This window comes from Hyperolius riggenbachi, chromosome 10, assembly GCF_040937935.1.
Source record: "Hyperolius riggenbachi isolate aHypRig1 chromosome 10, aHypRig1.pri, whole genome shotgun sequence".
NCBI lineage: Eukaryota > Metazoa > Chordata > Amphibia > Anura > Hyperoliidae > Hyperolius > Hyperolius riggenbachi.
In genome coordinates this window covers 46,264,725-46,280,390 of record NC_090655.1, presented here as the reverse complement: position 1 = coordinate 46,280,390, position 15,666 = coordinate 46,264,725, and the positions used below count along the sequence as shown (strand labels likewise).

At 42.9% G+C, this 15,666-nt stretch overlaps 1 protein-coding gene across 1 annotated transcript in view; it reads right to left on the bottom strand.

Annotated features, from left to right (window-relative positions):
* Window positions 1–13,322: 13,322 nt before the first annotated feature.
* LOC137536365 (transient receptor potential cation channel subfamily V member 5-like) overlaps window positions 13,323–15,666 on the bottom strand; it is a 69,644-nt gene continuing 67,300 nt past the window's right edge. The window contains exon 15 of the mRNA XM_068258548.1: window positions 13,323–13,637. Coding sequence (XP_068114649.1) covers window positions 13,337–13,637 — 301 coding nt within the window. The 3' untranslated portion in view covers window positions 13,323–13,336. The remainder of the gene's footprint in view (window positions 13,638–15,666) is intronic.

Sequence of the window (15,666 nt, the reverse complement as noted above, 5' to 3'; positions counted from 1 at the left end):
GGGGGGCCCCAATGTAAATCTTGCACCGGGGCCCATAGCGCCTTAACTACGCCTCTGGCACTGTGGTGCCTCCAAGGGGGTATGTTGGGTGCTTTGGTGCCATGCTGGGTGCTGTAGTGCCTTTATGGGGGCATGCAGGGAGCTGTGGTTATTCTATAGGGGCATGCTGGAAGTTGTGGTGCCTCAATGGGAGCCCCATGGGAGCAAGAGAAGTGGTCCACTAGAAGGTCAGGGAACGCTATGGGGAGTGCCAGATAACCTGGCAGCAGGTCAGCCCAGCAGAAAGCCCGACCAGCCAGCACAAAAGCCAGGTGACACTGCCTATTAATGTTATATAACATTAATTTATTTATGTACTTTGTGTATTAATGGAGAGAGGGGAGCTACATCCAACATTTTGCTGGGCAGGCCTAATTAGACCGCTGTTAAATTCATGTAAATTTGGCTCCACCCATGGCCACTTTTTACATACTTCTTGCATTGAAGAAAAAAGTTTATGCATTTTCCCTTGGTTTCTGAACAATAACATCACTTTGCATTTATATATCCTTGTGTACATTGAAGTCCACCTATGACCACATTTTAGAGCATGGCCACACCCATCTTTCACTTGGAGTGCCCAAAAGTGCCCCAGATCTCTTAAGATCCTAGCAACGCTTCTGCTGCCATACATATCCTCATCCTCTGATTGGCTGATTCAGAGTCTTCTGATTGGCTTAAAGTGAACCAGAGATGAAGCACCCTCACGTATTTTACCATATATATTAGTGGGAACAGTGACGTAGCTAAGGAGCTGTGGGCCTCCCAGTTTTACAATGGGGGCCCCCTAAGCACTGTATACATAACAATTGATACGGCGCACCAAAACCTGGCAATGGCAACTACAGTGTCGGAGGTGCAAGAAGGTAATGGGGAACAGTTTGTTAATGATTACCACTATTCAAAGTATCTATAGAAGGGATTATTATGAGCACAGGACCAATAGAGAGCTAATACTGAAGTTGAGGGAGGGTCCTACGGGGCCCCTCTAGGCCAAGGGCCCCGATGCGGTCACAACCTCTGCACCCCCTATTGCTATGCCGCTGAGTGGGAACATAACAGAAAACACCTATCCTGCTCTTTGTTTCATTCTTCACTGCTTAACCTGCTTGTAATCAGCCCTGATAAAATCCCCAAGCATTCAGTCTGGCTTTGCTCAGGAATCATTATAGCTGAGTCATTATAGCAGAGCCACAAGGGGGCAGGCTTGGGCTTGAAAAGACATCAGAGAAGACACACTCAGCTATGATGATTCCTGAGGAGCAAAGCCAGACTGAATCCTCAGTTGGGGATTTTATCAGGGCTGATAACAAGCAGGCTGAGCAGTGAAGGATGAAACAGAGTGCAGGGTAGGTGTTTTCTCTAATGTTCCCACTGATATACAGTATATGGTAAAATACATGAGGGTGCTTTGTCTCTGGTTCACTTTACAATTACTGACTATTGGTACAGCATATTTCCACGGAAATTTCCGCTACCGTTTACAGCACTACAAATTCTCATTCTCTGATTGGCTGATTCATCCCGAGTCTTATGATTGGCTTACAATTACCGACTATTGGTACAGCGGATTTCCGCAGAAATGTACGCCACCGCTTATTGCTATTTAAATCCTCATCCTCTGATTGGCTGATTCATCCCAAGTCTTCTGATTGGCTTAAAATTACTGATTATCAGTATAGTCGAAATTTCACAGATGAAAGCAGGTTCACACTGAGCACCTGACAGATGTGACAGAGTCTGGAGATAGCGTGGAGAGCGTTCTGCTGCCTGTAAAATCCTCCAGCATGACCGGTTTGGCAGTGGGTCAGTGATGGTGTGCGGTGGCATTTCTTTGGGGGGCCGCACAGCCCTCCATGTGCTCGCCAGAGGTAGCCTGACTGCCACTGGGTACCGAGATGAGATCCTCAGACCCCTTGTAAGACCATATGCTGGTGCGGTTAGCCCTGGGTTCCTCCTAATGCAAGACCTCATGTGGCTGGAGCGTGTTAGCAGTTCCTGCAAGATGAAGAGATGTAGGGATTGATGCTGTGGACTAGCCCACCCGTTCCCCAGACCTGAATCATATTGAGCACATCTGGGACATCATGTCTCGCTCCATCCACCAATGCCACGTTGCACCACAGACTGTCCAGGAGTTGGTGAATGCTTTAGTCCAGGTCTGGGAGGAGATCGTTCAGGAGACCATCCCATCCGCAACCTCATCAGGAGCATGCCCAGGCATTGTAGGGAGGTCATACGGGCACATGGAGGCCACACACACTACTGAGCCTTATTCTGACTTGTTCTAAGGACATTACATCAAAGTAGGATCAGCTTGTATTTTTTCCCCTCACATTTTTGTGTGATACTGTTGTCAGCACATTCAACTATGTAAAGAACAGAGTATTTCATAAGAATATTTGTTTCATTCAGATCTCTGATGTCTTATTTATTTTCGTATTCCCTTTATTTTTTGATATCTATCTATCTATCTATCTATCTATCTATCTATCTTAGATGTGAGGCGGAGGGCCTGTCATGGCCTGTTCACTCCTTTGACTTGATTTCAGCAGACCCACTCAATATTTATTTATATTCATGCTGTTTGTCATTTGTGTTCTGTTACTGTTCACCTCATAAATATTAATTACCTTAATCCTTGAGTGGGTGTGGTTAAATATTACAACTAACCAGCACATACTATTGTTGAGCGGATGACAATTTTGTCAGGATCACTACTTATCAGGGGGATCTAGTATAGGTCTGAATAATAGAAAGCTGAATATTTTAGAATTAGGTTTAGGGTTGATCATTCGTTTTCAGAACAGAATTCCAAAGCATTCAGATCACACAGCTCCCAACTGTCCCTCTTTTGGAGGGACAGTCTCTCTTTGGGAGCCAAATCCCTCTGGTCCTCTTTCTCTCTCATTTGTCCCTCTTTCATGGCTCAAGTGCAGATTTATGTAAATAGATTATCTTTCTATTGAAAAATTAATGTCATTGACTGAAAACTTTATTCCTAACCTTTTAATTTATATAAATTGATATATTTCTTATTTGCAAATATGAAGGAAAATGAACCAGGATAGAAAGGACCAGTGTGGTTTAAATTATGATACAACATACTTTCTTATGAAATCTTTGTAGTATGGGGGACTAGGGGTGTGGGCATAGGTGTGTCAGGGTTGTGGCTCAAGTGTCCCTTTTTCTAATTTCAAAAAGTTGGGAGGTAGAAGAGCAGAACTCAAATTTAAACCAATGCGGATCACTCCTCCTTTTCGCTGCCTCTGTGCGCTGCACTCTGCATTGCGTTCCTGCTCTCTGATACTTCCCACTTCTGGCTGTTAAAGAGGAAGTATCGGAGAGATGAAATAAGAGGTGGAGGGCTGCAGAGGCCATGACAAGAATGAGCTAACCCCCCCACCATCCACTCCCCCCCCCCACACACACACACACACAATCCTGCGGTCACCATAAGTTTGAATTTGAGTTCAAATTGAGGTCCTGATACAAATGTTTCAGGATGGTATAACTATTCTGAAAGACTATCTCCACTTAGGATCAGTGAACTAAAGGATTGAATCTGAAGCACTCTATACAGTACAGTATGTGCCATTTACTCACGGATTTTTCATTTTTTACCGTATACAGGTATTCCATTAGTATATCTACTCCATACCATCAGTACTCCTACCATGTGATGTTTTTTGCTCAATTCATTCATCATCAAACACGTTTTATAGAAAATAAAATATTTATTTTAACAGCAAAATTGACATTATGCGTGTTGACAGCATGTAAAGTGCAAAATGCTACAATTCTTAAAATTCTTAATTGGGTCAAGCTTGAAGAGATTGGTTTCCTTAAAACAGAAAGCCTGATTCTCTGTGGGGTAGAGGGAGAAGGTAGAGAGTCAATTATTCTGGCACTTGTCGCAAAGCTCTGTTATCCGAGTTTAAGAAAACCCCATAATAATGTTTGCGGTAAATCAGTAAATAACAAAAAACAAAAAAAAAATCTGCATGTATTTTAAAAAACGAATATAAAGTTTAATGTCATGTAAAGGCATATTTACATTTCACTGAGGCTGATTGATACCATCGTCAGTTTCAGGACAGATGATCAGATTGACGTGGGATGAATTATTTAGCGGATAAAGGGGGAAAAAATATCTTTGCTCCCCAGGATACAGCAGAAACTTTTCTGCATTGTCAACACAGCTTAGTACACCTAGCACAATCTGATCATTTTTGGTATGGAAATGGTAGCCTTACCTTTTAAAGTTCCCTACACATGCTTGATTAAAGTCTGCCGCTAATCCTGTGTGTGTACAGAGGCCCCTGAACACCGCCATGCAAGGTGGATAAACTTCCGAGCGATGATGGATTTCTTAATGCCACCGCTTGCCCTGCTAGGCATGTGATGCCCTGCACCACTCAGTGCCCCCCCCCCTCCATAGCAAATGCATGCATTGTCAGCTATATGGCCGACTTCCCTTCTTTACAGTGTTGGCCATGTCGTACGAGGGATTGGGTCTCGATCTTTAAAGTGTACCAGAGACGAAGCATAGTTAAAGTTTTATACATACCTGGGGCTTCCTCCAGCCCCATCCACACGGATCGCTCCCACGCCGCCGTCTTCAGCCTCCTGCAGCTCTGGTACCGGGTCTCGTAACTTTGGCCAGTCACGGCCAGTCTGAGCAAGGGCAGTGCACTTCCTCCGGCGGCTGGAAGCGTTCAGTGCAGGCGCAGTACTATTCTCCGCCAGAGAGAGAAGGACTGCACATGCGTCAAAATTCCCACCAATGCCGAAGTTACGGGACCCATTACCAGAGCTGCAGGGGGCTGAGGATGGCAGCGTGGGGTGGTCTGTGCGGATGGGGCTGGACGAAGCCCCAGGTATGTATAAAACTGTAACTATGCTTTATCTCTGATGTCCTTTAAGTGAAGTTGGGCCTGAAGTGAAAAGTTTTTGCATTAACACTTCGTGACTTGCAAACTAATCATTTGTGTTTAGCTTAGTTTTATGCTGAGTTTAAGGTTTTAGACCAGAGACAAAATTGGAATTTAATCATACGTTGAGGTGGAGATTTATAATAGCTGCTTCTATGTATTGTGGATACATATTTGCCACTTCTATATACAATTTCTTTTAGCTTATATATTCAGTTTTGTATTAACTGTACCATGTCATGGTTTATGCAACTGTATACACTATATATTCTTTACAGAAAAATGCTGTTGCTATATAAATCCCAGGGCCAGATTCACTATAAGGCACAGTAGGCATGTGCCTACAGGCGTCTGATGATGAAGAGGCAGCTCACTTCCCTCCCTCAGTGCCTCCCTCTCTTCTTCCCTGTGCAGAGGCTCGAGTCGAGTTTAAATGAGAAGCTACTCACCTGACTCAGCATTACACTGATGAGATCTACCTTCAATTGGGGGAACCTCTAGCTACGTAATACCGAGAGAACCTCTGGGCCCTGGCTCCCTCATGTTGCATGGCACCTGTAGCTACCTATGCCAGGAAAGGTAAGTAAGGGAGAAGCAAAAGCTGGGACAGCCAGCACATTTGTGGTGCAATTCGGCGGGGGTTTGTAGGTTCATGGAGGGTCTAGGGTACCAGGAGATTTGTGCCTATACGCACATGTGATATAAATCCGGGTCTGATAAATTAATAATAATACAGCCAAACAACAATATATTTATGCTTTTATGGAGTGCCACTATAGAATATGCAGTCAAGCCAAAGATTTACTCGAATTTTGGTTGAGTACCAAAAGGAAGTTAAAAGTGCACCCCACCTCCAAGTTGCCCCTTTCCCCCTTTACAGTTTTCAATGGAATTAAAAAAAAAAAAAAAAAAAAAAAAAAACTTTTTTGGCCCATTACATAATTCCTACCATTATTTTCCGAAACTGGGTACTGCTTCTGTAATTCAAAATTAGAAGGTAGAAATGGCTACAATTCAGACATTTAATGCTCACTGGAACTCTGAATAATCGTTCTGGAAAGAAACCTATTCTGCTAATCCTATGTTAATGCTATAATAGATTACAGAAACTTGCAAACTCCTGCCAAGAACAGCCAGCTCTGCAGAAAGCCTGCAAGATGTAAAATTAATCATATAACAGCCTAGAGTAAATATTAGTTCAGGGAATCACTACATAAGGATTGCCATAAGTGACTAATGCAGAAATGTCAGGCATTTGTTAAACATGATTGCAGAAGATGATGACATGTGCCTTAATGAACAGTTACTGTGCTGTAAAATTTTCCTATGAGCTTTAAGTGGCCATGTGCCATTCAACTAAAGCTTTCAAAGCTAAAATTGGTAGACACTTCTTAGAAAAATTGAGAATTTTTTTTTTTTTTTTGACCAGCTGTAGTAGAAAAAAATGAATAGTGTATGGTTTGATAGATTGAATTGGTTTGATTTTTCAAACAATGCAATCAAGAAGATTGATTATGAAAGATAAAAACAGAAAAGAGAATTGATGGAAATTGCATGGCATATGGCCACTATTGGACTCTACAAGTTAAAAAACTGAAAGCCCTTCTACAATTGGGTCATATCTCAGATAAGGAGTTGAGCCCAGGGCTGTGGAGTCAGAGTTGGAGTCGGAGTCGAGGAGTTGGGACAATTTTGGGCACCCAGAGTCGGAGTTGGAATCGTGGTTTCAGAAACTTAGGAGTCGGAGTCGGGAGTCGGAGTCGCATGATTTTTGTACAAAATCCACAGCCCTGTTAAGTATTAGACTAAGGTGTCGGAGTCTGAGCAATTTTGGGTACCCGGAGTCGGAGTCAGAGTCGTGGTTTCAGAAACGGAGGAGTCGGAAGATTTTTGTATCGACGCCACAGCCCTAGTTGAGCCTTAGAGAGGAACTGTCACAAGAATCTTAACATTTAAAACACATACAAATAAGAAGTACATTTTTTCCAGAGTAAAATGAGCCTATATTACTTTTCTCTTATGATGCTGTCACTTACAGTAGGTAGTAGAAATCTGACATTACTGAGAGGTTTTGGGTTACCTCATCACTTCCTCAGGGATTCTTAACATGGCTTTTATTCTTTATAAAGACATTCATTGAAAAAGATTTATACAAAGATGCTGGCCAGCCTCCCTGCACACTGTGCACTTTTTTTGGCAGTTGGACAGAGCAACTTTATTGAAAAATAAAGAAAACCCTGAGAACCCCCCATGAAGAGATGGGCTAGTCCAAAATCTATCGGTAATGTCAGATTTCTACTACTTACTGTAAGTGACAGCAACATAGGAGAAGAGTAGTTTATGGCTCATTTTACTCTGGAAGAAACATACTTCTTATTTGTGTATATTTACATGTATTTTAAAATGTTAAGATTTTTGCGAGAGGTCCTTTAAACATCTTATAAAAGCACTCCCTTGAGCTTTACCTCTCATGGGCCCATATGTGATTCACCTTTTCTCTTAACTCCTAGCTGATATTTTTTTTTTCTCTTAAAAAAAACACACACAAAAAACACCACTTTTCAGCATTTTGCGCATTTAAAAAAAAAAAAAAAAAAAAAAGTACCAAATGTAGTAGAAAAAAGTATTATCAAAATGATTTGATATTTTCTTGTTTGCTGGTGGCTTAAAAAGCATTTTATTGACAAAGGCCTACATGCAAATCCCTTTTTCTCCTAAGATTTCTCCTACAAGATATTTTTTCCATCTTCTCTTTAAAATAACTTTTCAGCATTTTGCAGTTGACACTGTGTTGGAAAGTAGGTGAAAAAGTATTGCCAAATTTTTTAGCATTTTCCTGCTTGTTCATGGTTTAAAGTGCATTACATCGACAAGGTGTGAAAACATATCTCCTAACAGAAAAGTGAATTGCATGTGGGCCATGGAGAGATGCGTTATAGGATAAATGGCCCTTATTCAATTCACTTTTTCTCCCAGGTGATATTTTTTACACTTTCTAATATAAGGCCCTTTAACCTCCTTGCCGGTTATCCCGAACACAGTTCGGGGTAACCTGCGCAGGAGGATTTCTCAGGCCCCGCTGGGCCGATTTGCATAATTTTTTTTTCCTACACGCAGCTAGCACTTTGCTAGCTGCGTGTAGTATGCGATTGCCGCCACTCGCCGCCGATTCGCCGCTACCCGCCGCGCCGAGCCGCCCCCCCCCGCCCCAGACCCCTGCGCAGCCTGGCCAATCAGTGCCAAGCAGCGCTAAGGGGCAGATCGGGATTCCCTCTGGTGGTCGTTCTCAACGGGATTTCCTGCATACTCTGATCGCTGAAGGCGATCGGAGTGGGTGGGGGGATGCCGCCGCTCAGCGGCTATCATGTAGTGAGCCCTGGGCTCGCTACAGGATTTAAAAAAAAAATAAATAAAAAAAAAGTGCGGCGCTGCCTTCTTGCCGGATTTTTTAGAACGGCAAGGAGGTTAAGCCACTAGCAAGCAAGAAAATACTTTGGCACTTTTTCAATTGCACAGTCCTTGAAAAATTATATCCTAGTAGAAAAAAACTTAGTTGTTATGTTTTTGATTGTACAAATCGGACAGTACAGATTCTCTGAGTCACTGTGATCTTCTGGATCCCTCTTTGCTATTTCCACCGTTCCCCGCCGCAATCCTGGCTTTTAATCGCCAGTTTTAGGCAGTGTTTACAAACAACAAACATGGCCGCTAACTAGGAAGTGATGTTTGTGTAATATATATCTATATCTCATGTTCTAGTATACTGCAAGTTTTTATTACATAGTAAACTCCAGTCAGGAATTCTCAGTTTCTCAGCATGGGAAGCTCCCTTCCCCCTCAAAGAAGCTCAAATGGAGAGCAGAGAGCTGTCTGTGACTAACAAACAAAGCACACACACACACACGGCCTGCAGGGGGCATGGAGGGGGCATGCATAACTTCTCCCTATCACAGCAGAGGCAATGCATTCCTCTCTGGCTCGACAAGGCTTGACAAAGAAAAGAAGATTAGATATATTACAGAGACAGTGCAAATAGAAAAGGATTCAGTAAGCCAGAGCACACTAGAACAGGTATAGGAACTTATAGGATAGGAGAAATAAGGCTGAAAATTGTTTTTTTTTTCTCTTAAAGAGATTCTGTAACACAAAAAGGGCCAATAAGAGCCAAATTGTGTCTGTCTATGACAGAATTCAGACACAGCTAAACGTTAGGTTCTATACACATTCAGGTATATTGCCAACAGTTTAGGATGCTACCTCATAAGAGTGGATGGTGCCAAGTATAACATGCCATATTAATAGGTATCCTAAAAAGGTCTTTCCATCACATACAACATTTTGGAGAAACTACATTCCCCTTCATCAAAGCTATTACACAGCACTGAAGATAATGTTGAATCAAGCACTTCTAGTGATGAGATGAAATTTTGCTTATGCGTAATTTTGCATATTTGTAATTTTCAGCAAACTCTTACTTAATATAATCGTAATTTGTAATGTAACATCCTAAATTTGCATTGAATCATAATTTTGAGTGTAATTTTGTGTTTACTCATAATTTCCTGAAACTTAACGTAATTAAGCAAAACATTTTTTGTAATTATGCAAAACTGTACATATTTGCAAATTAGCTATTACAAAAATAATTGTAATTATGAAAATAATCATAATTATAAAAATGACGCATTTAATCTGAATGACGTTAATTTTTCTGTTACAATTTAGCTATTACGATCTTAATTTTGAAAATTATGCGAATTGTGCATACGCGAAATTACCCATTATAATGGTCACTACTTACATGCACAGCAAGGATTGCTGTCCAGCCGTGAGTTTCATAGCTGGATAGTGTAAACATCACAATGCAAGTGCTTTAAACACCAAGATCTTCAGTCCTCCAATAGAATGACCTCGATGAAGAGGTGTGTGGTTACTCTGAAACGCTACACGTGATTGGAATAAAAAAAAAAAAAAAGATACATCTTTGATATCTATTATGGTGTGCAGTCCAGAGACTCAGCGAAACGCAGCAAGTCTAAATTCTCTTTATTAACTTGTATTCATTTGAAGTACCATAAGCCCTGCTAAATACATTTGTATACATATCTCACTGCAAAACAAGGTGTTTATACTCCCCAAATCCCCTCTCCTGTGTCCGGGGAGCTCTTCCTTCTTGAGCTTAGGGCTGTAGCTCTGCCTCTTTGTGCGTCAATCCCTGCTGATCACCGCCTCTCCCCGCTCCTCTCAGTCTTCCTTCACTGAGAGGGGCGGGGAGAGGCAGAGATCCGCCGGCAGATTGACGCGAGATCTGCCGGCAGATTGACGTGCATGGAGGCAGAGCTGCAGCTCTAAGCTCTGCCTCCATGAGCAGCAAATCCAAGTCCAAGAAAGTCGTGGATTTTGCAGAGGGAATTTGGGGGTATAAACCCCCTCGTTTTGCTGCGGGATGCGGCGGTTTGGCAGGGCTTATGGTGCTTCAAATGAATACAAGTTAATAAAGAGAATTTAGACTCGCTTCAGAGTCTCTTTAACAGAAACTGACCCATCGCTGATTCCATCAGCTCCCCACTAAAGATGGGCTAAGAAATGCAAATCAGTCCAAATTGATGCAGATCTATGTTCCTCCTGTGCACTTTCTACAGCTGCAAACTCGACTAATAAAATGCAGTGGCTGATTATTTTGCTGGTCCAATTCCATTCGACATAATTTAGCATTTAAATCTGTCAGCTGGAAAAGATTAGCATCTCATTAACCATTTCTGCTCACCACGCCAACTGTGATAAATGCATGTAGTAATGGTCATGTCTAGGAGAACTCATGCAGAAGCATGTGATCAGTTTGGTCAGGTGATAGATATGCAAGTGTCTGATTTGTTAGTCATGAGACTTGTAGTGGCTGGATAGTGTAATGGTTAAGGGCTCTTCCTCTGACACAGGTGACCTGGGTTCAAACCTCGGCTCTGCCTGTTCAGTAAGCCAGCACCTATTCAGTAGGAGACCTTGGGCAAGACTCGCTAACACTGCTGCCTATAGAGCGCGTCCTTGTGGTTGCAGCTCTGGCGCTTTGAGTCCGCCAGGAGAAAACCGTGATATAAATGTTCTGTGTTTGTTTGTTTGTGCTAAAGCAAGAGTGATCACAGCAAATCTATCAGCTGATCAAACAAATCACATGCTGTATCCTGAAAAATATGCCCCCCACCCAGTGTCGGACTGGGAGGTGGAAAAAACTGAGGAAATCCACCTGCTGGCCAAGGAGCAGAAACCCTGTGCAATTACTCCCATTAGAAACCTGCAGCAAGTCTTCACTGCGAGCAGCAACACCTGATTACAGCTGCTTGGCTAGCAAGTGGATTTCCTCAGCTTTACCAGCTCCCAGCCTGACACTGCATCCACCGCTATGAGAAAGCCGTGAGAAGTGGCATCAGGAGTGAGTAAGAGGAGCAAGAGACAACCACTCTTGCTTCCTCTCTCCTGCAGACACTCTGCACCGAAGCTCATTGCATAACAACGGTCAGTCAATCAATAACAGTCAGTCAATATCTACTGAGATAATATGGGTATTGAAACAGATTGCAAATCTGAGTAAGGTTACTGAACACCCACGGTGATTGGTCACAGAGATTTGATACAACTAAGCAGTTTTTCCAGGAAGCAGACAGCAATGCATCCAGTGATACTGGCACTTGGGGCACAGAGGTGTAAAGAAATTACTATTTTTCTCCTGCTAGGTATCAGACAGTGGTTAGGAGGAAGGCCCTGTAGGCATTTAGAAGCATGGCACTTGCAATGGAGACCTCTTTAAGCTCTGCCACTTATTACGTGTAAAAGTGGTGAGAAAATGCACGCATACACTTAATAAAGCAATTTTATCAGGAGAACACTTTTTTTGAGACCCAGCTGACTTTGAATCCAAGATAGGGATTATCTGCAAGGAGTTTGTATGTTCTCCCCGTGGCTGCATGGGTTTCCTCCGGGCAGTCCGGTTTCCCCACACATCCCAAAAACATACAAATAAGTTAATTGGCTTCCCCCTAAATTGGCCCTTGACTACAATACATACACTACACGATACATACATAGACATACAACTATGGTAGGGATTAGATTGTGAACCCCTCTGAGGGACAGTTAAGTGACAAGACAATCTATACTCTCTACAGCACTGCGTAATATGTTGGCACTATATAAATACTAAATAATAATAATAATAATAACTTCCTGTGCAGTGTGCCTTCTAAAAAAGTACCAAGCCAATCCCTTAAATATGGGCAATATTGTTATCATGTCAGTACAAAAACAAAAAAACCCAAAACATTGGGTCAAAGAAGACAAGACAATTGTTACTACAATTCATAGGGAAACCCCAGCACAACTTTGATAAGGACCCCCTTAATGTTCACATATCCTGCCCCCCCCCCCCCCCCCCCCCCCCAAGGTGCGCCTCACTGGTAGGATTATAACTAGTGACCGCCATGACCCTCTTCCTGGCTATAGCAATGAGGCCACTATACATTTTCCAACCCATAATAAATGTGGCCAAAACAACACCTGGAAAAGGGACAACCCCGTATTAGAAGGATGGAAGGTAAGACGTTAAGAAGTAGGTGGCCCTCCTGCCTTATAAGATATATATGTGCAGTTTAAATTACAGTCCTTTACCTTATCGACAATACTGGTATTTTCAAAACAAAAAACAATAACTAACGTAACTAGGATAGAAAAGCTTAATGTCTATCTTCGAGAATGTCCTCTCGAAATCGTTCATTTGAAGTGCTGACGGCCACAGAACAATAACAAATCCTTCCAAACTTTCTCTATCAGAGGAAAAGTCAACTTTGAATTCCATGGCCAAAAATCCTTCATGTAAAATTCCTCTCTTGGCTTAAAGAGGCAAGTCAATGTTTGCTGAAAGAGGATAGCGAGACCTTGGCAAAGAATAGTGCATTGTGTTCCCAGCTCATCTACATTCATTAATCCTCCAGGGATGTAATCAAAAGTCGATCTCAAACAGAGAAAATGTCACATTAAAACTCAATTAAGGCTTGAAAAAGCAAAATTACAGATCGTCAATGCAAAGGCAGTACCACTAGTGAAGTTTGTAAAGCAAATAAAAAAAAAGTTCATAATAGATCCTATGAGGCCTTCAGCATCCTGAATATAGAATGAAGGTCCTTCTATCAGGAGAACTAGACCAAACTACATCACCATGAGATTTTCAGCCTTGTGAAAGGGCTTTGCTCCATAATCGGAGGTGATCCAAGGCGGTCTCCAAAATGTAAAAATGTAACAAGATTCTTCATAGAGCCAAAAACCTCTGCTCATCCATGACTTGAAGTCTCCACAACAGCATCTTGGTCTTTTCTTCACACATTATAGACTTCAGCATCGACGTCCAAAGCATGATTCACTTTACCTTTAAGTTGTTCAAGGGTATATTTCCTAATAATATTCCAACCGCTTGGCTTACTGTGGGAAAATCTTCGAAGCAACATAGGAGTTTCTGATATAGCCACCCTCTTACTGATGACCTTTTCTTCTGGTGAACAGTCAACATGGACAGACTGCTTCCTCTCATGCACTTGTTCTTCTTCATCCTCATCCTTCTGCAAAGCTTCCATAATTTTTTTAACCTTTTTCTTGTCAAAGTCCTTGCGCTCTTCAACTCTGCCAGAAAGTCAAGGAAAAAATAATAACTAAATGACATAATAAAATGAAATTCTAGAACTAAAAAAAAAACAAAAAAAAACAACAACAAAAAAAAAACTTTTCATTCACTGAAAAATGGTTTCTGATTAAACTTAATGGACAGATGTTTTTTTCAACCAAACTAACTGTTACTTTGATCAATCTGTTAATCAAATGAACATTTGTAGAATGCAGAATATAAAAATTAACATTTTAGGTTATGTTTGGAGCTCTATGCACTGTTTTAACTCACAATTATAGTAGAACCCTTTCACCTTACTGATTTATTTAAAGAGAACTCGAGGTGTGTTTAAAGAATGTTCTCTGCATACAGAGGCTGGATCTGCCTATACAGCCCAGCCTCTGTTGCTATCCCAAACCCCACTAAGGTCCACCTGCACTCTGCAATACCTCATAAATCACAGCCGCGCTGTGCGGCTGTGTTTACATCTGTAGTGTCAGTCTCAGCTGCTCCCTCGCCTCCTGCAGAGCTCTGGTCCCTGCCCCCGTCCCTTCCCTCTAATCAGCCGGGAGGGAAGGGATGCAGGCGGGGACTGGAGTTCTGCAGGAGGCGGGGAGAGCAGCAGACTGACACTATAGAGATAAACACAGCCAGCTCTGACAAGCTGTTTGTCAGCAGCGTGGCTGTGATTTATGAGGGATTGCAGAGTGCAGGGGGTCCTTAGTGGGGTTTGGGATAGCAACAGAGGCTGGGCTGTATAGGCAGATCCAGCCTCTGTATGCAGATAATAATCTTCAAACTCACTTCGGGACCTCTCTTAAAAAAGGGAACCTAAACTGAGAAGCATATGGATTTTTCCTTTTAAAATAATTTCAGTTTCCTGACTCTCCTGCTGATCCTGTGCCTCTAATACTTTTAGACACAGCCCCTGAACAAGCATGCAGATCAGGTGCCAGGCAACTGGTATTGTTTAAAAGGAAACATCCATATCCCTCTCAGTTAAGGTTCCCTTTAAAATGTACCTGAGATGGGTAAAAACATATCTGTACCTGTACTTCCTCCAGCCCTATTCAGGCCATTGGCTTTCTCCCATCCTCCCAGGCCACCTCAATCATCCGCTAGCTGGCCTGGCAAATCCACCAGTTGACTCTAGTTAATGCATGTGCAGCATGGCCGTGTTTTGCCTTCTTTGCTCTCCTGTTGCCATGGAAGCACGATGAACGTTCGCACGACCAGTCCATGCATGCACAGTGAAGCATGACTTCTTAGATGTACCGGGTCTTCCAGAGGGGCATTGTATGGACCCAGGAGGACAGCAAGAGAGCCAACAGCATGAAGGGGGCTGGAGGAAGGTATAAATGTTTGTCCCCGTCGCAGGTTCACTGTAAGTTAACTTATCGTATATACTCACATATACGCCAAATGTTTCAGCTCACAAGATGTGCTGAAAAGAGTCCCCCACCCCAGAATATACTTGAGTCATAGTAGGGACAGCGGAGTGTAATGGTTTTTAGAGAGTGTACCCAGAGCAGGATCATGGAGCCGGCAGTAAAGCTTAAAGAGAACCCGAGGTGAGGTTCTCCCAACAAAATCCCCAAACAGAGGCTGGCTCTGCCTATTGAGCCCAGCCTCTGTTGCTAATCAGATCCCTGCTAAATCCCCCCTGCGCTCAGCCAGACCCCATAAATCTCAGCCGCGCTGCCGACACGCAGCGTGTCAGCAGCGGCTGTGTTTAGCTTCCTAACGTCAGTCTCCGCTCTCCCCCGCCTCCTGTATCACTCCGGTCTCCGCCCACGTCCCTTCCCTCCACGCTGATTGGAGGGAAGGGACGTGGGCGGGGACCGGAGCTCTGCAGGAGGCGGGGGGGAGCACCGAGACTGACGTTTAGAAGGTAAACACAGCCACACAGCGCGGCTGTGATTTATGGGGTCTGGCTGAGTGCAGGGGGGATATAGGGGGGATCTGATTAGCAACAGAGGCTGGGCTCGATAGGCAGAGCCAGCCTCTGTATGGGGATTTTGTTGTGAGAACCCCATCTCGGGTTCT